At 43.5% G+C, this 26,408-nt stretch overlaps 1 protein-coding gene across 1 annotated transcript; it reads left to right on the top strand.

The window, feature by feature from the left end:
• The first annotated feature begins 2,252 nt into the window (after positions 1-2,252).
• Positions 2,253-25,732, top strand: LOC145394163 (myosin heavy chain, muscle-like). The gene is made up of 22 exons (XM_080268142.1): positions 2,253-2,324; positions 4,190-4,757; positions 5,804-5,831; positions 6,535-6,643; positions 7,480-7,569; positions 7,674-7,836; positions 9,267-9,370; positions 9,585-9,722; positions 10,802-11,071; positions 11,895-12,065; positions 12,593-12,923; positions 14,456-14,508; positions 15,360-15,447; positions 16,354-16,471; positions 16,828-16,945; positions 17,780-18,253; positions 19,182-20,068; positions 20,229-20,307; positions 21,273-21,518; positions 22,129-22,916; positions 23,070-23,523; positions 25,133-25,732. Exons 2-22 carry the CDS (start codon positions 4,250-4,252, stop codon positions 25,649-25,651), a joined length of 5,736 nt encoding a protein of 1,911 aa, XP_080124268.1. The 5' UTR covers positions 2,253-2,324; positions 4,190-4,249; the 3' UTR covers positions 25,652-25,732.
• The last annotated feature ends 676 nt before the right edge of the window (positions 25,733-26,408 follow it).

The following is a 26,408-nucleotide window of genomic DNA, read 5'->3' as shown; positions in this document are numbered from 1 at the left end:
TATAGTGAGGCCACCTTAACATCGAGGAAATTTTCGTCCTTTCCCAACTTACTCTGTAGCTCAATGGCAGAAAGCAGGACTAAGCTATACATCCTAATCACAGCACTTCTTCGTGACTAGCATCTTGTTCTAGTGTTCATCTCTTGTTACGGCTCAACATTCAAGATGGAGGGATGGCAAACACGAAGAATCCGACTATCAACAAACGCACTATATTCAAACGTAATACAAATGCCTAATCCTTTTCTGTTAAGTTGGTGGTCTTGTGTAGTTATATTAGGGGAGGGGTTCTTAACAAGGGGGGAGGGGGCCACGCTTACCTAGGGGGCGGGGGTAATATCCAGGGGGGAGGGGATGGGAGGGGCGCGAGGACCCTGCGGAAAAATAAAGGTATAAACGTGTGTGTGTGTGTGTGTGTGTGTGTGTGTGTGTGTGTGTGTGTGTGTGTGTGTGTGTGTGTGTGTGTGTGTGTGTGTGTGTGTGTACCCTATAAAGTAAGGCCCTCATTTCTCTTGATTATATTTTATGTTAGCTCCAACACACGAAATACTATCCCCTTTGTACTCGTGTGATAAACTGGTTTCTTGCTCTTCCTGTCTGTTTCCTGGCAGTCTTCCTACTCTCTCTCTCTCTCTCTCTCTCTCTCTCTCTCTCCTCCTGGCCGTCACACGAGAAAGAAAAATCCCAGAGTCTCTTCCTGAAGGTTGGACCACATCCCAGCCGTCTAGAATTTAACATGAAAAAGCTGCTATGAGGTCGAGCTGGGGTTTGGCTTTAGTTACATTCTATATCTATCTACACAGCAACTACCTACCTTCCTGTCTCACACGTATTTCACTCCCCTTTGCGCGCCACTTATACTAACCAAATCTACTAACTCTCCGCCTGTGTTAGTCCCTTTCGTAAGTATGTCGATTTAAAGGAACATTTATCTGCTAGTTTTTCACATTTATTTCCTCGTTTTTCACATTTATTTGCTCATTTTTCACACATTTGCTCGTTTTTCACATTTATTTGCTCGTTTTTCACATGTATTGGCTCGTTTTTCACATTTATTTCCTCGTTTTTCACATTTATTTGCTCTTTTTCACATTTATTGGCTCGTTTTTCACGTTTATTTGCTCGTTTTTCAAATTTATCTGCTCGTTTTTCACATTTATCTGCTAGTTTTTCACATTTATTGGGTCGTTTTTCGCATTTATTGGGTCGTTTTTCACATTTATTAGCTCGTTTTTCAAATTTATCTGCTCGTTTTTCACATTTATTGGCTCGTTTTTCATATTTATTGGCTCGTTTTTCACATTTATCTGCTCGTTTTTCACATTTATTTCCTCGTTTTTCACATTTATTGGCTCGTTTTTCACAACAAGAAAGAAATTTGACAAACCATAGCCGATTATAAACATACAAGCGCTGTTCCTGACTGGCGTTTAAGACTGTCGAGTAAATTCATGACTTGTAGTAATGTTTATGACTGTGGATTATAATTTATGATCTTTTTCATGAACAGATTTTAGGGAATTTATATACGTTAAATTCTACAGTCCGTATTGTGAAGGAAGAGTACAATTTTATTCTTTTAAGTTCATAAAATAAGTAACTGCTTATATGGCACCTGAAGAATTGGCAATCAGATGAACAGAGGGGGAGAGGGGACGTGGATATGAAGATCAGCTGTTAGAGGGCGTGGACTGCTGGACTAGAAGGTCGATCTGACTGTAGTCCATGTGTTCTAACTTAACATTGATCCCTAACCCCATTCGGCACAGTTGTAGCCAAACTGGAGGCTCCATTTGACTAGGAACCAAGGAGACTCAATTTTACCTCATAACCAAGTTTCATCGAAGTTCATGAAAGCACGACATATTTGAGGAAGTGGCCCAGTTCCTGCCGGTGAAAATAGTCTAACGAAAGGGAAAGAAAGAGGGACCAAGTGTGAGTTAAGATGGAAGAAAGTGAAGAATCTTTTTACTTCTATGCAGGTGGCGATCATCCCAAAAGGAGAGGATCCTTTTTTTTTTTAATCTTTTTTTGTTCTTTTTTGGCAGGCAGCAGCGGATGCCACAAGGATAGAATTAAACGGCGCCGCATTTGGGTCAGTCGGGGGTTTGGTACTTTCGATGCTTTTGCTTTGCCAAGAAGGAAAAATGCCTTTGTGCCTGCGCGTGAGTTGAGAAGGGGGTCTATTCTGGTCTGGGGCTCATCTTACAGGCTGGCCCCGCCCCTGAGTCGACCAGGCAGGCCAGGGCAAGAAGCTGCCTCAGACGCGCTCCGGTGGGTGCTCCGAGCGGTGGTGTGCTCGTTGTGGTGCAGTGAAGCGTGTCGTAAGTCACTGTTGTAGGAGATTATTTTGTTTGATATTCCGACATAGTTTGATAGATATAAGCGTGTCGTAAGCCATCACACTTCTGAATACATGAACAACTAAACAGTATATCAAAGAGAAATATCCCTTATAGTTTAATATGCTTCGAAAATCATCGCTGTAGTGACGTAGATTCATACCCTGATATAGCTGATATAACCTCATTGGAAGTCATCACCCTTCACCATACTTAAAGTTGACCCAATACAAGATAGTGATATAGCTTAATATGCGTTCATACTTTGACATAAGCGAGCAGTCACCACGAATACTGGCATAGTCTGATATAAGCGTGTCGTAATTCACCCCTTCCACTTAATGAACGTTAAATACTTAGGCAAAATACATCAACAGCAGCTACTGAAACTGACTTAAGCGTGTCACAAGTCATCGTTGTAACAGTTTAGTGAAATAGAGTGACTGATAGTATGACATATGCCCAAGTGTGGCGTCAGTATTCACATTTAACATCAACTACTTTAATAGCAAATAATGGCTTAATTTCATATGCTGACCCTGTTTGATACTTACAGGCCTAAGTGTGCTGTAGTCCTCACGCTTCAATATACATAAACTACTACAACAGCAAATAAGGAAGAAGAATGTAAGCATGTTACGAAGCATCACTCTTCAGTAAATATTAAGTCAACCAGAGCATATAATGACACTGTTTGATAAAGGTGTCCTAAGTCATAAAGAACTTCATTTACAAATACTGAAATAGTTTTTGATATACAGCTTGTCCTGGGTCATCGCTGAAGTGAAGAGATAAGTTTTCCATCCACCATATTACAGGCTTCTCTCTTCAAGTTACGTTTTGCTTTACACTTTCATATGACACGAGTACAACCTAAACGACACTTAAGCCTTCGTGCGTGATACGTCAAACACTATGCAGAGTAGTTGTCAGGAGAAAACGGATCTAAAAACCACCGGATTCTTGACTGAAAGTTACTGATAAACGCGCAGTGTGTACAGACTGTCTTCGTAATTTCATTCTCTAATGCAGCAGTCAAAAAATAGATGGACATTTTCTACTGATCTCCGCTATGAGGGAAATTATGAACAGATTTGCAGCATTAAGTACCCAGTATTTGGAGTCTCACAGTTGACAAGTATCCGTCATTTGGGTAATGCATCATACACGTCAGACACTCTCATCCGTGGCAGGTGTGTTTGTCAGCTACACCGGGATCAAATGAGAACCCGTAGTTTGCGTAGTGGTTAAATGAGAGTTTGTCCACCGATGTGTGTAACAACTATAACCAACGAGGTAAAGTTTATGCTTCCTTACGTGGACTACAGGAAAACACATTTAGTCAGTTTCTGCCAGATAAAAAACCTGCACCATTATTCTACACAGCAATCCCTGTTTCCTTAATTTTGCGATTCCGAACATACCGAGAACGTATTTTTTTTTTTTTTTATACGAAGCCAAAAATTTTCTTCAGCCCTACAGCCCCCAGCAACGGGCTTGTCTTCGCTGAACCACTCTCCGTATTGTGGGTTCTTTTATGAAGTCACTGTAATGCCCAAAATGGATGAACGTGACTGCAATATAAGACACATTATCTCATTAACTGCTATTAGGCTGCAATGTGAAATTTAAGTACTTCCTGCCTTGTAACATAAAATCATTTATAATTTTTCGTAGAGAAGACAGATAAACGGTGAATTTCCACCACTTCTTATTAGCTTTCAGAATGAAACTGTTATGTTTATGTACTTCTTGTATACTGAAGTGAAATGGCCATATCTTTCGAAGCATTATATGCAAATATTAGTTTCAGCAATTCCAGTTACAGCACATCTTTCGTTTTTCAGGACCTACGAAATCCGGAAACCTTGCTGAGATTCAGACAGCTTTAGGCACCCACCACCAACATGCCTGGCCACGTCAAGAAGAGCACGGGTCCCGACCCCGACCCCTCCGAATTCTTGTTCATCTCCATGGAAATGAAAATGCAAGATGCCACCAAGCCATACGACCCCAAGAAGTCATGCTGGGTCCCGGACCCCAAGGACGGCTTTGTTGAAGGCGAGATCCAGGGCACCAAGGGCGACTTGGTCAACGTGTATGCTGCCGGCGAGACCAAGAGCTGGAAGAAGGATCAGGTCCACCAAGTCAACCCTCCAAAATATGAAAAGTGCGAGGACATGTCCAACCTGACCTACCTGAATGATCCCTCTGTCCTGTACAACCTGAAGGCTCGCTACGTCAACAGGCTGATCTACACCTACTCCGGCCTCTTCTGTATCGTCGTCAACCCCTACAAGCGCTACCCCATCTACACCAACCGCGTCGTGAAAATCTACCAGGGCAAGAGGCGTAATGAGGTGCCGCCCCATCTCTTCGCCATCTCTGACGGCGCTTACATGAACATGCTGCAGGGTGAGTACTTCGCTGTTTTCATTCTTTTGAATTACAGTCTTGGCATAAACTAGAAACTGGATTACTTGTTTTCTGTGGCATAGCAATTATACTCCGTCTCACACACCTTCAAATGTCACCTCTTTGGCAGTAATTTCATTGCCTTAGATTACTTAATTACATGAGAGGGGTGACACTCAGGACTGACTTGATGATATCATTGTTCATCCATTTTAACCTGGCCCACATTTTCATCCTTTAGCAGTTTATTTCACGTAGTTCAGTGGCAGAATAAGACAATACTACCACACAACATGCTGTCTATAGTACTTCTTCATGACCAGCATCATAGTTTAGTGTTAATCTCTTGTTACAGCTCAATTTTTAAGATGGGGAGAAGACAGTTTTAGGCCAAGTTAGAGTGAACAATGCATAGCAGGGGTGCTTTGGTGACATCTCGGTGTGCATTGTGGATGATAAGTAGAGATTCTTTCAGTAAATCCTAAAGCTATTTTCTCCCCTGCCTCGCATTCTGCTGGAACACAACTCACCTCAGTATCACTTCACATTACAAGAATACAAAAGAATAGTGCCGTAAACAATATGGGATAAAATTTACAGTCTCTATATTGAAATGTTGAAGGAGGGAGTATGTAGCTTGCAAAACAGACATCCAACGAAAATAATCATGGAATATACCCTTTTAAAATGTATCTGTGTAGAGTTAGTGACAAGAGTTCATCCATTTTTCCACTACTTCTGCTTTACATTTAGGGCATTTAGGGCATGTCCGTCACTTTCCTCCCCGATGCATTATACAAGAGAATCATCTATGAAAAGAGAAACACACCAAGCCCATCTCAGCTTAGGAATAATAGCTACCAGAGGAAAAGTGTGAAGTAGAGGAGGTGTAAAAGAAGGCGACATAAAAAGCCTCTCTCATCTTTGGAATATAAGCAACAGAGGAAAAGTGAGATGTAGAGAAGGTGAAATATTGGTTAAACCTTTATCCTCAAAAATGTGATATGTGTAAAATGTGACTAATAAAAATTCTCTTCCTCTTACAGATAGCGAGAACCAGTCTATGTTGATCACGTAAGTTTTTTTTCTTTTGCCTTGTTATGTAGAGTGGGTACAGTAAAATGTAAAGGAAAAAAGAAAGCATCGTACTTATTGCATTTAGTGCCTTCATTAGGATGGTGTGTGTGTGTGTGTGTGTGTGTGTGTGTGTGTGTGTGTGTGTGTGTGTGTGTGTGTGTGTGTGTGTGCGTGCGTGCGTGCGTGCGTGCGTGCGTGCGTGCGTGCGTGCGTGCGTGCGTGTGTGTGTGTGTGTGTGTGTGTGTGTGTGTGTGTGTGTGTGTGTGTGTGTGTGTGTGTGTGTTTAATTCTTTCCACCTTCACACCATTTTATCAGTCTTGGAAGAGGCTTTACACAGACAGTATTAATTATTGTTTGTAATTCACCATGCAGAGTGAGAGACTGACGAGGAGAGTGTATGCGAGTGAGGTGGAGGAGGAGAGAGGGAGGGGAGGCCAAGGATGAGATGGAGGGATGGAGTGGAGAGGTATATGAGAGAGGGGGGTGTGAACTTGGAGCAGGGCAGTGACATGGCGGGAGACAGGGCGACATGGAGGCGATTTGTTTGTGGCCACCCCTTACGGGATTAAGGCGTCTGGCAATAGACAGATAGGCAGAATTCACCACTTGGCCACCTACTGATCTGGAAGGAGTTAGGGATCTTCAGGTTAGAAAATCACGCGCCATGAATCGAATCCTTTTTTTCCTTTGCCCCCCCAGCGGTGAGTCAGGTGCAGGCAAGACTGAGAACACCAAGAAGGTACTCTCTTACTTCGCCAACGTCGGGGCCACCACCGCCAAGAAGAAGGAGGGAGAGAAGGAGAAGCCTGTGAGTAGATTAGTTATTGTCATCATTATCGTTATTATTAACATCGTCATCGTCATCATCCTCATTATCACCATCGTCATCATGATCATCAGTATCACCACCATCGTCATCGTCATCATCACCACTGTCATCATTGTCACCGCCATCATCATCAACATCATCATCATCATCATCATCATCATCATCATCATCATCTTCATCGTCGTCATTATTATTATCATCATCATTATCATCATCGCTATTATTATCATCATTATCATTACCACCATCGTCATCAATCACCATCAACATCATCATCATCATCAACAACTCTCTCAATACAATGACAACTTTTTAAATTTACCGCATTATTTTGATGATTTTATTCCGTTTTGAGCAGACTTTCTGAAATCATATATATTCAGCCTCCATAACCCCTCCACAACCGAGGACCCTTTCGAAAGTTAAAAAAAAAAAAAAAAAATAGTCCTTCATCAGCAATAATTAAGAGAGAGAGAGAGAGAGAGAGAGAGAGCAACCTAATCTCAGGAGCAAACTGAGAAAAAACATTAAAAACATTGTAAATCACAGGAATCAAAGGCTCTTAAATTCATCCACGAACCACAGTTTTTACAGATGACACAGATGGTCTTCAGCTTAGAGTACTATGGGCGCCTCAGTCTTTAACAACAGTACCTGGATTTCTTTGCCCTGCTCCTGACTAGACCTGAAATAATGACCTAGATTGTAAATGTGATGGTTGCGTGTCATAGGGTATGGAAGGATTGACACTTTGCAAAATTTCAGTGACTGGCTTACTGATGGTACTAATACCGGGTTCCTCCTCTCCATTACAGAACCTGGAGGACCAAATCGTGCAGACCAACCCCGTGCTTGAGGCCTTCGGTAACGCCAAGACCGTCCGTAACGACAACTCTTCCCGCTTCGTGAGTAACCTCGGTGAATCGAAGCATCTGTCATTTGGTGATTTATCCTCCTAATATTGCCACTGATATCTGTCTTCCACTGAAATCCTCCCTCTCGCTCGCAGGGTAAGTTCATCCGCATCCACTTCCAACCCAACGGCAAGCTGTCCGGTGCTGACATCGAGGTGTACCTGCTGGAGAAGGCTCGTGTCATCTCCCAGCAGCCGCTTGAGCGCTCCTACCACATCTTCTACGAGATGATGTCCGACCAAATCGCAGAGATCAAGCGTAAGTATTAGTACTGAGTCCGAGTCATGAATATTTCAGTTTGTCCACCTTCCCTTGACGGGGACTTTTTTTATATGTATATTTTGCAACATTTCTCTGTATTTGGGATTTTTTTTTTCCAGTTTATTTCGCCTTATTTCAGCTTCAGGATAAGACAATACATCGACTCTCCTATCCATGACACTTTCTTTTTTTTAACTGACGCCATAATCTAGGAATCAATCTCCTGTTACAGCTCAGTGGCAGAGTAAGATAACGAAGCAACTCAATATCCTTCCCATAACACTTATCTGTGACCAACACCATATTCTAGTGCTAATGTCTTGGTACAGTTTGGCAGTCAAGATGGGGAGACAGTATTTTTAGGCCAAATTAAGAAAAGGATTGAAAAAAAAAACTCTGAGATGCACTGATAAATATTTCACGTCATAACCCAGTAACACGTATTCTGATCCTACAGGCATTTGGACAGTATTGCAATAGTTTCAAGTATTAAAGAAAAAGTGGTCTTCAAAGGGGTTTCCAAATACATCAGAGATACCAAAACACTTAAAAGACGATGCTGTTACGATATGCGTTTTATCTTTTTTCCTTTTTCTTTTTTTTTAGTCCAAAACTGAGAGGAAACTCGGCTGGACTTCAAGTAGAATCCTGAATCGGTACCGTTCACTGGCCTTGTTATCTGGTGGAGTCCAAGACTGAGAGGAATATCAGATGGACTTTAAGTAGAATATTAAGTAGAATATTGGTGCTTCAATTTGAGGCAATGACGTGAAGTTACTTTTAGAAAACAAACTGAGAAAAATATCATCTGGACTTTTAGATTACTGCACGATTACTGTTCACTGGTCTATGTTTTATGAGGTGAAGAGTCTCCCTGAAGCCCTCTGTCTTTTCCTCGATGATTGAAGTTGTGTGAAGTCCAAAACTGAGAGACATATCAGGTGGGCTTTACTTACAGCACTGCACAGGTATCGTTTGGCTGGTTTCTGTATATGGGGAATTTGGCTGGCTTAGGAGGGTTAGCGGAGGGCAGTGAGAGGTAAAGAAAATGAAATACTTGGTGAATGTGACGTGGTTTATATATTTATCTGTCCTTCTGTCTAACTATGTGTCTCTTTATCTATCAGTATCAGAGTATCTATCCATTCATCTACTTATCGATTTATCTCTCTGTCTGTCTGTCTTTCTGTCTATCTCCCTGTCTACACTAATTTATGTACAGTATTATAATTTCCCTAATAATCCACAGTCTCTTCATCACACTTATGGCACGTCCGTCACTTCTCTCACTGACGCATCAAATCAAACAGCACATACCACGTACCCCTCAGCCTAGGAAAATTAGTAAGTTGAGGACACTACGAAAGAGAGGCGGTGGATATATTAAGCAAACCCACATCCCTGACTTTGGCTACTCTTCCCTGCAGCGATGTGCCTCCTCAGTGACGACATCTACGAATACCACTACGTGTCCCAGGGTAAGGTCACCGTCCCCTCCATTGACGACGGCGAGGACATGCAGTTCTGTCACGTAAGATACCAAATATTTTCACACAAGTCTTTCACGTGTAATGCTGAATAAATCCATGAGAATAAGGTGTTACGAAGCCACTCAGAATAAGACCCATCCTCTCTCTCCCTCTTAGTCGGTCTTTCACATGTAATACGCTAAATAAACCGCTATGAAAGAGGTGTTAAGAACCCACTCAGAATAAGACCCACTCTCTTTCTCTCCCTCTCAACAGGATGCGTTCGACATCTTAGGCTTCTCGAAGAGGGACGTGGACGAGGTGTACAAGACAACAGCCGCCATTATGCACTTCGGTGAGCTCAAGTTCAAGCAGAGAGGTCGCGAGGAGCAGGCCGAACCCGACGGTACTGAGGTGGGTGGAGGAAGGATTGCCTGATTGCCTGTTGACTACATGAGAGGAGGGGATGGATCGAAGTGATGGATCTCTCTCTCTCTCTCTCTCTCTCTCTCTCTCTCTCTCTCTCTCTCTCTCTCTCACACACACACACACACACACACACACACACACACACACACACACACATCAATCTATCCAACTACCTTGATCAAACTATGTCTACATTCCAGTCCATCCATCCATCTATCTAAAATTCTATCTGTCTGTCTATACATCTATCTACGTCTAGTCTATTTATTTCAGTCCAATCATCAATTCACACGCCATCCTTCACCAATGCCAGAATGTATTACTCTTTACACATCTCACTCACAGAACACAACCAGCTTTCAAGATATAAAACCCAGCTTGATATTGCTCTTTAAATAGGAAAATAGATAGATAGATACATAGATAGATAGGTAGACAGACAGACAGACAGATAGATAGATAGAGAGATAGATAGATAGATAAATAAATAAATAAATAAATAAATTCGTGTTCCATCAAAATTTCTTCTTCAGTTTAGCGAGAAAGTGATCAAACTAGTCCTAATTCCATCAACATTTTTCTCTGCAGCGTTGCCAATTCACTCAGCAATTTCGGCAATGGATCTTGAAAAATTTATGTCTTCCTAGCTCGGAATTTTGGCGATCTTTAGCTGTATTTTAAAGGTTTTTGCCCAACATCGATACTGAACACTTTTTTTTTACATTTTTCTGGTTAGCTTTGGAGTTCTCTGTACCTAGCAACATTTTAGCACCTTCTGATTTGACATTTTCAGCTTTTTTTTTTTTAAGTAGTTTCTGGAGTTCTGTCTGAATACTTTTTTTTTTTTAGCATTTTTCTAGTTTGTTTTGGAGTTCTCTGTATCTGGTAACATTTTAATTCCTTTTTATTTATTTTCTCCAAGAGGGGGCATTTTTCCAGTCATGTCAGGCGTTCTGTGTCTCTGCAAACGTTTTAGCGCCTACTGATTCAGCAACTCTGTAAATCATGTGTCCTGGGTGGCGGGGAAAGTTTAATTTGGCATTCGTGTTTCTCCCCATGCACAGGTTGGCGGTAGAGTGGGTCAGCTGCTGGGTGTGGAGGGCGATGACCTGTACCGCTGCATCACCAAGCCCAAGATCAAGGTCGGTGCTGAGTTCGTGGCCAAGGGTATGAACGTAGACCAGTGCTACTATTCCGTGGGTGCCATGGCCAAGGCGCTCTTCGACAGGATGTTCAAATTCCTGGTGATCAAGTGTAATGAAACGCTTGGGACAGGACTGAAGCGTGCCTGGTTCATTGGTGTGCTGGATATCGCCGGGTTTGAGATTTTCGACGTGAGTTAAAGCTTATTTCTGTGGATGATCTGTCTGTCTTTCTGTACGTTGGCTGCTTAATGTCTGTCTATGTATTATTTGTCCATCTGTCTGTCCATTTATGTCTGTCTGTCTGTCTATCTATCTATCTGTCTATCTGTCTGTCTATCAATCTATCTGTCTGTCTGCCTGTCTAATCTGTTTATATGTATGTCTAACCATCTTTTATATACCTGCCTATCCGTCCATCTTTCTATCAAACTACCTACCTACCTATGTCTATCTATCTATCTACTTTCCTTAATCCTGGAGGGGGTGGCCACAAATAAATCTTGTCACCCTGTCCACCACCATTTAGCTGTCCTCCCTCCAACTCACACAGCCCTCATTCATTTATCTCTCCACATCATCTCTCCACCTCATCCTCGGTCTCCCCCTCCCCCTCTCCCCTTCCACCTCACTTTGACTGTCGCAATTTGATATGTTCTTCAGAGTAACATCACCATCATCATCATCATCATCATCAGTACCTTTTTTTTTTTTTTCACTTAAAGATGGCCAGAAAGAATATACTCGTGGACTCAGTAACATTATTTTCCGTTGAAGAATCTACAGCCACAATATTCTGTACAATCATATGCTAAATTATTCAGGGTAAAGTAATTTTGGTTAGGAGATCAGCAGTGACAGCAACTGAACTGATCTTTGCCAACTGAACCGAATTTCCGATATATTTCTCGACGTCTTCTCATTGCCGATTATCAAAAACAGAAGGTTAGGATATGTACCGCCGGCTATGTCTCACTAACCACTGATGAATAAAGCTAATGTTATCCCTTTTCAGTTCAACGGGTTCGAGCAGATCTGTATCAACTTCTGTAACGAGAAGCTGCAGCAGTTCTTCAACCACCACATGTTCGTGCTGGAGCAGGAGGAGTACAAGAGGGAGGGAATTGACTGGGTGTTCGTGGACTTCGGTATGGACCTGCAGGCCTGCATTGAACTCTTCGAGAAGGTACTTAAACACGTATTTAGATCTATATCAATGTCAAAGAAACCCGTGGTGAATCAACAGGTAGGCGTGCACTGCGATCGTGGCTGTGTAGTGAAAGCCATCCTCAGTTATTTTATTTAGCTCAGAGAATTTCATTATACACAAACAGTCAGCCCTCCCTCGCCATTATCAAGGAGAGGGAGATCATGTCTGGTTAGTTACAATTACAGTGTTTTACGAAACTCACGATACACGTTTGTCGACGAGTTTACGAACGTCACAATCTGAACCTGTCGAATTTTCCTTGCTTAGTATTCAAGGTTTGTGAGGAGAACAGAGTCCTCAAAACTGCCACCACATGAAATTCCACACCACTTTATAAAAATTATTTCAGACCGACTATTCCTTATATCTTGAATAACCCCACAGACACAATAGGTAGGTTCAATATGTACTAGTAGTAGTTGTCTATGTTCAGAATATCGGTGCGAGTATCTCCGTCATAGCAGCGCCACCGATTTTTACCATAAGACTCATAACTTCGACAGAAAATGGGTATCCTTTCCATCCTGGAGGAGGAGTCCATGTTCCCCAAGGCCACGGACAAGTCTTTCTTGGAGAAGTTGAACACCAACCACCTGGGCAAGTCCGCCGTCTTCATCAAGCCCAAGCCCGCCAAGCCAGGCCAGGCCGATTCCCACTTCGCCATCGTGCATTACGCCGGCACCGTGAACTACAACCTGTCGGGGTGGCTGGAGAAGAACAAGGACCCCCTCAACGATACCCTGGTGGACCTGCTCAAGAAGGCCAGTAATGAGCTCATCGTCACCATCTTCGCTGACCACCCTGGCCAGTCCGGACCAGCCGACACCAAAAAGGGTGGTAAGTAGCTATGGTTCGGTCACCTTAACTTGACCAGATTTTCGTCCTATTTCAGCTTCATATCCCGTAGTCCAGTCCCCAAATAAAACAATAATACAGCTCTACAATTTTTTCATAGCACTTCTTCGTGACTCGCATCATTTTCTTTAGTTCACCCACCCTAACTTGTGGGAGACTTTTATCCTTCTGCAACTTATTTTCCACAGCTCACTGCTAGAATAATACTATAGCACTACATCCTTTCCACAGCACTTCCTCGTGACTAGCGCGACGTTCTAGTTTTACTCTCTTGCTACAGCTCAGCATTCAGAATACAGAGTCGGCAATTTTAGGCCAAGTTAGAGTGGAAAGAGTACAGAGCATAGAGGAAGCGTTTCAGTTACGGTAATCACTATGCCACTCTCAGAAAAACAAGACTAACTGAATATACTGTATAGATGAAGCCCAGTGGAGGAAATATATACAGTAAGCATAATATTTGTGCAGATAATTGGTTAAGATAATTGCATACAGAAATGATGCACAGTAGAAGAATTATATACTATCTATCTATCTATATACCTAGGCTGCTTCCCCCAAGGAAAGGGAGGTAGCCGAGACAGGACGACACTCTCCATTTACTCATCCATTCAAACACATTCATTCACATCTTAGCCCCAAAGGGGAGAACAGACAGATCCTCACCGCACCACACCGCACAAGGGTCAATTGCGCAATGCAATCAGTGACATCCGCAGCAGGGCCCGACAGCAGAACTGGTTTACCCCTGCCACATCATAACAGACCCATCCCCTTACCCGCACCTGACCTGAATATACAGAAAGCATTATACTGACAAAAGATAATTTAAGACGACTGCATTTAGAGATGAGGCACAGTAAATGAGTAATAAAATAAGCATAATATTTATAAAGATAATTAAAGATAACTGGATTTAAAGATGAAACACAGAAGAATTGTATATACAGTAAGCATAATTACTAATACTCATAATCTCCCTCCACAGAGTCATCCTCCAAACCTCGCCCTCGAAACTGAAGGCCAAGGATCGCCCTAAGTATAGATAAATGAAATATTGCACGTTGCTCCTGATGTGATATATAGTTATGCTTGAGTCACAGTTATATTCAACATTGCAATTGCTTTAGAGTTTCGATCTGGTATGCTCGCAGTTTTTTTTTTTATATATCACTCGATGCTGTATATATCAGCTGTATATATGAGGGATAGAGAGGTGTATTTTCTAGTATATTCTTGCTGTTTCTAGATTGCTTACTTGGGTTAGGAGGGACCTTACTAGTGTTGGGGTTACACACACACACACACACACACACACACACACACACACACAGAAAGATAACGCTACATATAACCCCTTCAGTTCGAGAGCTCTCCCCCTGACCTAAAATAAATGGTCCAGTAACAGCAAGAACAGAAAAGACGTCATCGCACTGAAGAGTCAAGATAAACTCTCTCTCTCTCTCTCTCTCTCTCTCTCTCTTTTTTTTTTTTTTTTTTTTTTTTTACAGGAGGCCGTGGTGCTAAGTCGGGTGCCTTTAAGACAGTCTCATCAGCCTATAGGGTAAGAACTTTGACCCGTATCCCTTACACCTCTTCCTAAGCGATTTAGTTCGCTTATTACACCTTGATATCTTTCTCTGTGTTATCTACATCATTCTCATACCATTATTTGTCCCGTATTCTCGTCGGTGAAGAAAGCTGCCTAACATCTCCTCCTGAGCGATTTATCTTGGTTATCACATGTTATTTAAATCCTTCTCATATCACCATACTCCTCATAAGTAACGTATAAAATATTACCAACCGGTCAAATCCAAAAAATAAATCGCTAAGGAAGAGGTGCTAGGCAAACCTCCTTAAGAGACTCATTTACCACATCGTATACTCTTCACAAAATTTAATGCATGATATATTTTTGGTTTAATTTTGCCTTTTAAAATGCCGATAGAATATGGTGTCTGAGAAAACGCTGGAGGTACATATAGGGTTTAATTTCAAGGAATGGTTGCCATTTATTGCTCAGCTAATGTGACTCAGGGACGAGCGACTGGTGTGGACTGAGTGGTCAAGCCTGGGTCCTTACGCTCCTGGTGGGGTAATAAATGGGTGATGACGAAAAATTAAAGACAGACAGACAGACAGACAGATAGGTAGATAGACAGATAGGTAGGCTTGCAGATTGATAAAGATACATAGAATAAGAGACAGATTGAGAAACAGATAGACAGATAGATAAGGAAACAGATGAACAGATGGACAGACAGACAGATAAGCTGACGGAGCAAATAAAAATATAAATACACAGGTGTCAGAAGTAATAGGCGACCCAAACGTTCAAAATAACACTGACATGAAAGTAACCTCCCCATCACCCCTCTCTAATCTCCCCATCACCCCTCTCTCCCCCTTCAGGATCAGCTGAACAACCTGATGAAGACCCTGAACGCGACCCACCCTCACTTCATCCGCTGCATTGTGCCCAACGAGACCAAATCGCCAGGTAACTTTAATTTCTGTGTTCCTGAGTTCCTTTCATAACTTTACGTAGCTCCCTATTGTCGAAAAAGATGCTCCCTACACCACTGAGATCTGTATTTTATCCTAAATATGTTAATAAATTCCTGTACAAGTAGCCAATAAAAAAAAAATGAATACTGTATAAATGAACAAGATTCTCTGTGAGATACACCGAGAAAAGTATAAACACAAAAAGGAGGATTCAGCATTGTCGGAAGAGGGATTCAAGTCTTTTTAACGATATTTGTTCCTATGTGCAACTCTCACGGTTTTACAATTTCTAGTATTAAAATAAAAACTCCCGGACATTATTCTAAGCTATTTTACAACCAAAAAGTACAGCGTTCATCAGTCGGTTTGAATTCATGGGATTTTACTGTTTTTCTTTCATAATTATGTGTTTTTGCTGAGGGAAAAATGCATCTAATGAAAAAGGGGAGTCCATACTCCCTAGCCACCCCCCCCTCAATCCGCCACTCAAGCAGAGAACAAAATATAGGTTAGATTTTACAACACTATAATTCCTTCTGGCGCCTTGTGGTCTAGTGGTCTGAGGGCTGCAGTATTAGTGACGGTCAGGCATAGGTTCGATTCCCCAAAAAGAGAGTGGAGGCTTTTTGATCACGTGTAATATATCAGGGGAAGTAGTCTCGTATTCAGTCCTTAAATATGCTGGAAAACGGTAGCCTAGTCTTGGGCCCCTACGCTTTAACGGGATAAAACAGCACTGTCTGTTACTTTTTCCGTCTTTACTGTTTGGAGAAAGTGACGGACATGCCCTCCGTGTGACGCAAACGAAGTGGAACAGGAGGTAAAGTTTTGTTCCTCACTGTACTTAATTTTCCCCTTTCCCCTCATAATTATCCCCTTTCCTCTCATTCTCCTGCAGGTGTTGTGGACGCTGGGTTGGTCATGCATCAGCTGACCTGCAATGGTGTGCTTGAGGGCATCCGTATCTGTCGCAAGGGCTTCCCCAACAGGATGCAGTACCCGGATTTCAGGCACAGGTAAGAGAGCAAAGGAATCACCAATTAAGAGGTAGTTAATATGGCATACCTAACCAAGCTAGCGTCACATATTCTACCATTTTGACCTGAAAGATTCTTCTGTACCAAACAATACCGTCAAGTGTCGCCCCAGGTAACACTTCTAGATATACAGGTACAAGAGAAATTTTTTACTCGAGATACTGAAGCCTCTGAACGTAAGAATTTATCCCAGCTGAACAAATTAACTAAATAACAAAATATCCTATAACAAAATAACATTCAAGCAGAGAGTGACCCAATGAAAAAAAAAAAAAAAAAAGACTATTACTACGGCACTCACGTAATATCTGGCCAATGTGTCTTCTCGCTTCCAGGTACAAGATTTTGGCCCCCAAGGAGATGGAGTCTTTATCGGATAACAAGCAAGCTGCAACGGCCTGCTTCGACAAATCTGGGCTGGACAAGGAAAGCTACCGTCTGGGCAACACGAAGGTGGGTCTGTCAGCAGGGTTAGACAGGGTGGTCCACATATAACGCTGCTCGTCCACTCCACTGGGCAGAAATTTAAGTGTGTTGTGGGGAAGGCCCTGTCAGCGTTATCAGTGTCCACCCTGAATCATTTATCTTATATCCTAATACGACTGCCACACCCACGCCCACACCAGCAGACTGAGCTATTACTACAACACTTCAGAAACCGTCAGATGAGTTACTAGTGGGGAGCTATTTGTGGACCATCCCCTATCGCCTATCCACGTTTTACTTGGTGGAAATTGTAGTCCGTTTTGTAGTTTATTTTCGGTAGCTCTGTAGCAGAATAAGGCAATACCAAGGCTCTACTGTCTTTCCATATAATTTCTTCGTGACTAGCAGCATATTCTAGTGCTAATGCTTTGCTACTGCTCAGCACTCAAGTCGGAAAGATGGTAATTTTGGGCCAAGTTAAAGTGAAAAGAGTATACGTTGTTTATACTGCAAAATACTCGGTTACACTACTTACATACTATTATGGCATACTTCAAAAGACAATACCAGTGTCTTTAACGGGACCTTGTGGTAGTGAAAGCAGATAAGCATTATAGCTTATTTGCAAATACAGTAAATATGCCAGTTTATGGTGACACTAACAACACTCTCAGACTCCCCTGACTCACGCTCAGCTGCAGAAAATCGTCTGGAGTCATCAAAAATGGAATAGCAGAGTTGTCCCTACCATGCAAGAGTCAAAGAGCCTTTGTACGAGTGAAAAGAGATTCTAATTATGGCTGGTTTAGCAAATACGGCAAATATGGTACACTGCTGATGCCATGAACTTTTTCCTTGCAGGTGTTCTTCCGCGCCGGAGTGTTGGGCACGATGGAGGAAAAGCGCGACGAACGCCTGAGTAAAATCATAACCTGGATGCAGTCATGGATCCGCGGTTACACTAGTCGTAAAGAATACGTGAGGCTGCAGGAGCAGCGCGCGTCCCTGGTGGTGGTGCAGCGCAACTTGAGGAAGTTCATGACCCTCAAGAATTGGTCTTGGTTCAACCTGTGGCAGAGGGTCAAGCCTCTCATCAACCAGCCACGCATTGAGGACGAGATCCGCAAGTTGAAGGAGAGAGCCGACAAGGCCGTCGAACTACTGGAAGGCGAGCTGAAGGTGCGTCAGGAGCTGGAGACCGCCAATGCCGCCTTGCAAGAGGAGAAAAACAACCTCCTTAAAGACATTGAGTCGAACAAAGGCAACATGTCCGAGTACTTGGACCAGCAGGCCAAACTTACCAGTCAGAGGGCCGACCTTGAAGCTCAGCTCAATGTAAGTGTGCGATACATAAAGCTTTACATACAGGGAGCGTGTCTTTATAATAAAAGAATATATATATATATATATATATATATATATATATATATATATATATATATATATATATGGTGGTGAGTGGGGGCGCTCACCATCCACTCACTTGATGTACTGCTGCTCTCGGGTGTCTGCCCATTCCTCTCTTCCATCCTTCTTTCCTTCCATCCTCTTCTGTCTTTCTTCATTCTTTCCTCGTCCTTCTACCTACGGGTGACTTTACACTCCCTCTTCTGTCTTTCTTTCGTTCATTCTTCCCTTTACCTTCTGCCTGTGGGTGACTCTACACTGAGTGACAAGCCAAATGGTTTTTTGTACACCAGGAAGCCATTTACTACGCTCGGTGGTAACCATATAATCAGATTTTGGCGCCTGGTGGTTTAGTGGGTAATTAGGGCGCTCCAATCTGACTGAGCCGGTGAAGGCTTATTTCCAAGGGGTGGTTGTGATTTATTGCTCACGTAATGCCACTCAGGGATGAGTGAGGCTGGTCACTCTCATCTTAAATATTGGGACCGACTTACCTAGCCCAGGCTCCTACGCTCCGCATGGGGCAACGTAGGATTGGATGATGGATATATATATATATATATATATATATACAGAACAAGAATGAGGAACTCGCTTCATTTATTCAGAACCCCAGATATGCTTGGGAAATATTTAACGGCTGTTCATGTCAAAAGTTGCACTGTAAAAGTACACGTGTTGCTACCAGTTTTTCCCTCCATCCATCCATCATCCAATCCTACGTTGCCCCATGAGGAGCGTAGAAGCCCGGGGCTAGGCAAGTTGGTGCTGACATTTAAGATGAGAGTGACAAGCCTCACTCATCCCTGAGTGGCATTACGTGAGTTACTGACAGTATTTCTCCTTGGCTGTGCAGGACGTGACTTTGAAGCTGCACAAGGAGGAGGAAGCCCGTAGTTCGCTGTTCCAGGATAAGAAGAAGTTTGAGCAGAATGTGAGTGGCTCCAGGCGCGACCTGGAAGACATGGAACTGACCCTGCAGAAGATCGAACAGGAAAAGGCCACCAAGGACCACCAGATCCACACCCTGACGGAGGAGATCGCCCACCAGGAGGAACTTATTGCCAGGTTGAACAGGGAAAAGAAGCAGCTTCAGGAGGCCAGCCAAAAGACCGGTGACGAACTCCAGAACACCGAGGAAAAATTCAAGCACTACAATAACGTCAAGTCCAAGCTGCAGCAGACCCTGGAAGAGCTCGAGGACTCCGTGGAACGGGAGAAGAAAGTCCGCGGGGAGGTTGAGAAGAACAAGAGGAAGATCGAGGGGGACCTGAAGCTGACTCAGGAGACGATTGCTGATCTCGAGCGCCACCAGAAGGAACTCGAGACCACCATCCAGCGCAAGGACAAGGAGTTCGCTTCTATTGTCGCCAAAGTTGACGAGGAGCAGAACCAGGTCTCCAAGATCCAGAGGCAGATCCGTGAGCAGCAATCCCGCATCGAGGAGCTGGAAGCCGAGGTTGAGCACGAGCGTCAGGCCCGTTCCAAGGCCGAGAAGTCGAAGTCTCGCCTGGCCCGCGAGTTGGATGAAGTGAGTGACCGTCTGGAGGAGGCCGGCGGCGCCACCAACGCCCAGATCGAGCTGAACAAGAAGCGTGATGCCGAACTGACCAAGCTGCGCCGCGACCTGGAGGAGACTAACATCCATCACGAGGGCGCTCTCAACCTCCTACGCAAGAAGCACACCGATGCCGTGACGGAGATGTCTGAGCAGATCGATCAGCTCAACAGAATGAAGGCCAAGTAAGTTGTTATACGACAGTGGACATCTTTAGCTAAGTTTGATATATGTTTATTCTTAATTATTATCGCATACCCATTATTCCTCTCAGCAGAAGTATGAAATAGGCTATAATAAGCACAGTCAGGAGCTTTAAGATACAGAACGAATATTTCTCTGCAGAACCGAGAAGGAGAAAGACATGTTGAAGCACAGAGCTGAGGAGGCCAGGGCTGCTCTTGACGGCGTCGCTCGCGAAAAGGTAACACAGATCATCAGTGTTCCATACTATTTAACTGTGAACACAGGTACAGACAACAGCAATAACCGACAACACCCCAGCAGACAAAACCTTTTGGCCCTTCGCTTACATCACATTCCACTATTCTCCTTTAACTTGGCCCAAAACTGACATCTCTCCACCTTGAATGCTGAGTTCTGTCAATACATCAACACTAGAAAATTATGTTGGTCACAGAAAAGAGCTGTGAAAAAGGGTACAGCCATAGTTTTGTCGTTTTCTGCCATGGAGCTACGGCAAATACGCAGCAAAAGGACAAAAATTTGGACTAAGTTAACGTGAAAAGTGTGAAACTTCCCTATGAACTGTCCTCATTCTCACCTGCTTTTGCCTTTGTCAGTTATGGATACCGATTATTGATTTCGAATGTACACATGAAAAGCAGGGGCATAATATATATTTCTTTTTCAGCTAAGATAAAAACAAGGTTACTATACCCATTTTACCCTAACATGGCACAGATTTTCGTTAGTTGAAGCTTTTCTCCCGTAGCTCAGTGGAAGAAAAAGGCACCGCAATGACTCTACATCTTTTCCATAGCACTTCTTCATGACTACACCGTTTCTACTCTAACTTACCCACTTTTTCTTCCACCTGCAGCTTAAATCACGAAGGTCCGTGATACAAAAAGACAACGTTACTGCTCCACATGCTTTCCATAACACTTTTACTGGCCAGCATCATATTTAGCGTCAGTTTCAAGTTACAACTCAGTATTCAAGACGGAGACTCTGCAATTTTAGGCCAAGTTGAAGTAACAAGGGTATATCATAATACTCTTGTCTTAATCTATCGTTACAAGTCAGGATTCAAGACAGATGGCAATTTTAGGCCAAGTTACAGTAAAAAGGATATAGTTTCCGACTCTGCGTCTTATTATGAAACCAAAGAGATTCTGATCCGGTCTTGCACATTCTCCCACACAGGCCAATGCTGAGAAGGCCATCAAGCTCCATCAGAACCAGCTGGCAGAAGTGAGCGCCAAACTGGACGAAGCCAACAGGACCCTGAACGACTTCGACGTGCACAAGAAGAAACTGGCCACGGAAAATGCTGACCTCCTCCGCCAACTCGAGGAAGCTGAGAACCAGATCAACCAGCTAACCAAGATCAGGATTACTCTTGCCAACCAGCTCGAGGACAACAAGAAACTCGCTGATGAGGAGAGCAGGGTAAGTTTAATGTGCAGGGTGGTCTGTACACTCCACTACAAACTCACCAGGCGGTATCTTTGGTGTTGTGGGGACGGCTTAGTCTGCTGATGTGGGTCTGAATGAGACAGAGTGGGAAATGGGTAAACAACGCTGGTTAGACTCTGATAACGTTGACCGAGCCGTCTCTGAAGCACAAGAGAAGTTGCTAGCAGAGTACATGAGGAACTTTATTTATGGGCAAGTCTGTATATCAAAATAGTGAAATTTACTTCATACTTGTAGAATACTGAAGTACGAAGAAATTCAAAGCATATACTAAAATGCATGATGCATATTCACTGCCGGTAATTTGATTTGACACATAGGGTGGTTTTCTAAGTGGCTTTGGATACCTCGTAAAACCTCTTCCTAATCGACTTATTCTGCCCATTACATCTTAATATTATCCTGAATGTATGATGCCAAGTATATCAATATCAAAGCGACACAAACTGCATGTAAGGAACTGCTAAGGTAAAATACACACGGTAAGTTGTTAAGGAAGATGTGTTATGAATCCTTCTAAGCCACCTAGAAGAATGCCCAAGGTTTTCTGCCAACACATGCATTGATGGTTAAATTCCCACAGGAGAGAGTCTCACTGCTTGGCAAGTACCGCAACCTCGAGCATGACATCGATGGTCTTCGCGAGCAAGTGGAAGCAGAGGCTGAGGCCAAGGCAGACGTGCAACGCCTTCTGTCCAAAGCCAACGCTGAGACCCAGATGTGGCGATCCAAGTACGAGACCGAAGGAGTGGCTCGTGCAGAGGAGTTGGAAGCCGCCCGCCTCAAAATTGCTGCCCGCCTGGATGAAGCCGAGTCTCAGATTGAGCAGCTTAATGTGAAGAACTTCAATCTGGAAAAGACAAGGCAAAAACTTGCAACAGATCTCGAAAATGCACAGATTGCTGCAGATCGTGCACAGAACCAGGCCAGTGCTGCTGAGAAAAGACAGAGGAACTTTGACAAGGTTATTGCTGAGTGGAAGGTAAAGGTGGATGAGCTTGCTGCTGATCTGGATTCATCACAGAAAGAATGTCGCAACTACTCCACGGAACTGTTCCGCAACAAGGCCATGTACGATGAGACCATCCAGCAGGTGGACTCATGCCGCCGTGAGAACAAGAACCTCAGTGATGAAATCAAAGATCTCATGGATCAGATTACCGAAGGAGGCCGATCCATACACGAAGTTGAGAAGACATTCAAGCGTCTTGAAGTGGAAAAGGAGGAGCTGCAGGCAGCTCTGGAGGAGGCCGAGTCCGCTCTTGAGCAGGAGGAGAACAAGGTGCTCCGTGGCCAGCTGGAGCTGAGCCAGGTCAGGCAGGAGATCGACAGGCGCATCCAGGAGAAGGAAGAGGAGTTCGACAACACACGGTAAGTAAAGTAAAATTTACCACTAGCTTCGCTTTTTTTCTTACCATGTTACCTATTATATAATGTTTGTATTTCAAAGCATGGCACTTTAAGTCACTGCATACATGCCAAATGACATGGTCATTAACAATCGTCTTAACTCTGCACCAACAGGAAGAGCTACCAGCATGCTCTTGACTCCCTGCAGACCACCCTGGAGGCCGAAGCCAGGGCTAAAGCAGAGGCCATGCGCTTGAAAAAGAAGCTTGAGTCTGACATCACCGAGCTGGAGCTTGCTCTTGATCACTCCAACAAGAACTACACAGATCTGCAGAAGAGCTTCAGGAGGCTGCAGACCGACTTCAAGGACCTGCAGGTGAAGATGGAGGAGGAGCAGCGGCTGGCGTCTGACTACCGTGACCAGTACGCTGCCGCTGACCGCCGTGCCAACGCAATCAATGGAGAGCTGGAGGAATCTCGCACCCTCCTTGAGCAGTCAGACCGAGGACGTCGCCAGGCTGAGTCTAGCCTCTCCGAAGCTCATGAACAACTGAGCGGTATTAATGCCCAGTACGGTACTCTCACTTTGCTCAAGAGGAAGTTAGAAGGCGAACTGCAAGCATTACGGGTAAGAAAATTCTGTACGTCAGTATCATCATCATCATCATCATCATCATCATCATCATCATCACTATCATCATCCCCTTTCCTATTTCTTACCTTTGGATGAATTGAAATAGGTATGATCATTATCATCATCATCATCATCATCATCATCATCACCATCATCATCATCATCATCATCCCCTTTCCTATTTTTACCTATGAAGGAATAATTTAAATAGGATCCAGGAAAAGGGTGAGAAGAAATAAAAAAGCGGGATAACTATCAAAAACATCCACTGTAAAATGAACCACGCAGTCATCCACACACCAGTCATGCCACCTCACATCCTGGCTACATCACACAGGCCAAACCATCAGCATATCTACTTTTTGTTTGTTTGTTTAGAAGCGCATTACATACGTCTGTGAGAGTGAGTCCGTCCATTTACAATCACTTTAAAAACAATTGCCAAAACCCTGTCAGGTGTTTCTCAGTACACCCCATCTAATTAACCTGATCCTGTCAGTTTCCTCAGTCACCCTCAATTTTCATATCTCTGTTTCCCACATTCATTTACTATAGCCATCCGCCTTCGCCTTGGGTTCGTATCCTTGTCGGGTAAGGAAGCTCCCTAACATCTTTTCAAAAGTGATTTATTTTGCTTATTACACCTTACTGTCCTCCTCTGTTTTCCTTCAAATACTGGCACACTCTGCATTATTAACGAACAAAATTATATTAACCTGGCATCTCTAAGAATAAGTAGCAAAGGGAGAGGTGCTAGGGAGTCTCCTTAAGCAACGAGAATACTGCCCCCGCCCCTTTCCACCTTCAGTCTCACTCACATACCCCTTCTCACTTTCACTCATTCTTTCCTTGTGAACATACCATCAAACCACACTCTCTTCTGCCTAATGGTCAACTGGCCTCTTTACACAACGTCTTCTTTATTGCACGCAGCTTCTTACTCTGTACAGGCAACGCATTCCATATACATTCCTCAGAGGTCCTATTTCCACCGTTCTTACCCCGCACCATACCAAATACTCACACCCGTATGTTGGCGTTAAAAAATTTCCTTCAGTCTCATACCACTCCTTCATCTCCAAGCCTTCATAGCACCTTCCACCTTCCTTCCCTCAGTCACTCTAATCTCCTCTTCCTTTGTACATTCACCTCACTTTTCTGCTTCTACACATTGACTCTTTCACCAGCTCAACTCTCTCTCCATTTACCGACACGTCACACTGCGTCAATTTCTCTCTCAAACATCACCATCTTACTATTATCTATATTTACCTTCAGAACAACTCCATCCACAAATTTTCATAACACGTTCCACCAATCTACAAAGCTCCAGTCACTATTACCAAGCAACACATTAACATCTCCAACCATCAGATTTGAGATACTCCACCTTCCACCATTTAGCACCATCATCATCTCCTTCCCCAGCTCGATTTGGCGTATAACATTCATACTTTCTCTCAACAGGCCGACTTGACGAGATGATGCATGAATTTTGTAAATATCAGATTTCAAGGGGTCCCATTATTCACCATTTGATCCCATCCTCAGCTCTCTTTCCCAGCTGGATCTTGCATATAACACTCTTATTTCCTCTCGACAGTCCGACCTTGACGAGATGATGAATGAATCTCGCAACTCCGAGGACAAGGCAAAGAAGGCCATGGTGGATGCTGCCCGCCTGGCTGACGAGCTCCGCGGCGAACAGGAAAATTCCCAGACCCAGGAGAAGATGCGCAAGAGTCTGGAAGCTTCTGTCAAGGAGCTTCAGGTGAAACTTGAGGAGAGCGAGGCCTACGTGAACAAGACTGGCAAGAGGGCCATCGGAAAGCTGGAAACCCGTGCGCGTGAGCTTGAAACCCAGATGGATGACGAAGCCCGCCGCCACTCCGACGCCCAGAAGAACCTGAGGAAGTGCGAGAGGCGCATCAAGGAGCTGACCTTCCAGGCTGACGAAGACAAGAAGAACCACGAGAGGATGCAGGACCTGGTGGACAAGCTGCAGCAGAAGATCAAGACCTACAAGAAGCAGATCGAGGAGGCTGAGGAGATCGCTGCCATTAACCTTGCCAAGTATCGCAAGGGCCAGCAGGAGCTCGAGGAGTCCCAGGCACGAGCCTAAGAGGCCAGGCTCATACTATGCATTTATAATATTATGGCAGCTGATTTATTAAATTAATACAACATACAGTGTTAAAACTCTCATTTCCTATACCGTTGGCACAAACCAGCATTAGCTTTGCTGCCAGACTTCATGAAATTTAAAACCATAATTTACATTAAAATTGTAGTGATTAAAAATAAAACAAAGTATCATGGAGATCGAAATGTAAAGCCATAGGATGGAGTGACCATTAACTGTCATACTGTTTTTTTTTTTTTTTAGTTCAAACCAAATGAAAAACAAACTGCAACAAAATGACACGCAATATTTTCATCCACCCACTATACGATTAAGCGATGATTTTTAATGCACTAAAAATCCTAATAAACAATAATGAAAAAAAATAATGATTTTTGTTGACCTGCGTGCTTCAAATAACTACTTTAAAAATGGATAAGAAGATAGAGGGATACGTGAAAACTACGTAATATTAGAAAGAGAGAGAGAGAGAGAGAGAGAGAGAGAGAGAGAGAGAGAGAGAGAGAGAGGGGGTGAATCTGAACGTGTGTGCGAAGATCAAAATCTGAATATCGGACAGAGTAAAGGCAGGGTATACGAGGGAGGCATTGACGGGGACCATTAGAGAAGCAGCAGGCACACTGACCACGGCCGGTGGGCTGCATGGCCAGGCAGCGGGGAGGTTACAGCAAGACAAAAGCGAGATCCATTGATGATAGTGTCTTAGTGCCATTTATGAGGCTAGTCTTCTTTTTCT

Source organism: Coenobita brevimanus, chromosome 26, assembly GCF_032717465.1.
Source record: "Coenobita brevimanus isolate Jiangsu-jjx chromosome 26, ASM3271746v2, whole genome shotgun sequence".
NCBI lineage: Eukaryota > Metazoa > Arthropoda > Malacostraca > Decapoda > Coenobitidae > Coenobita > Coenobita brevimanus.
Note: the sequence above shows the minus strand (reverse complement) of the source record. Positions and strands in the feature narration are given on the sequence as shown.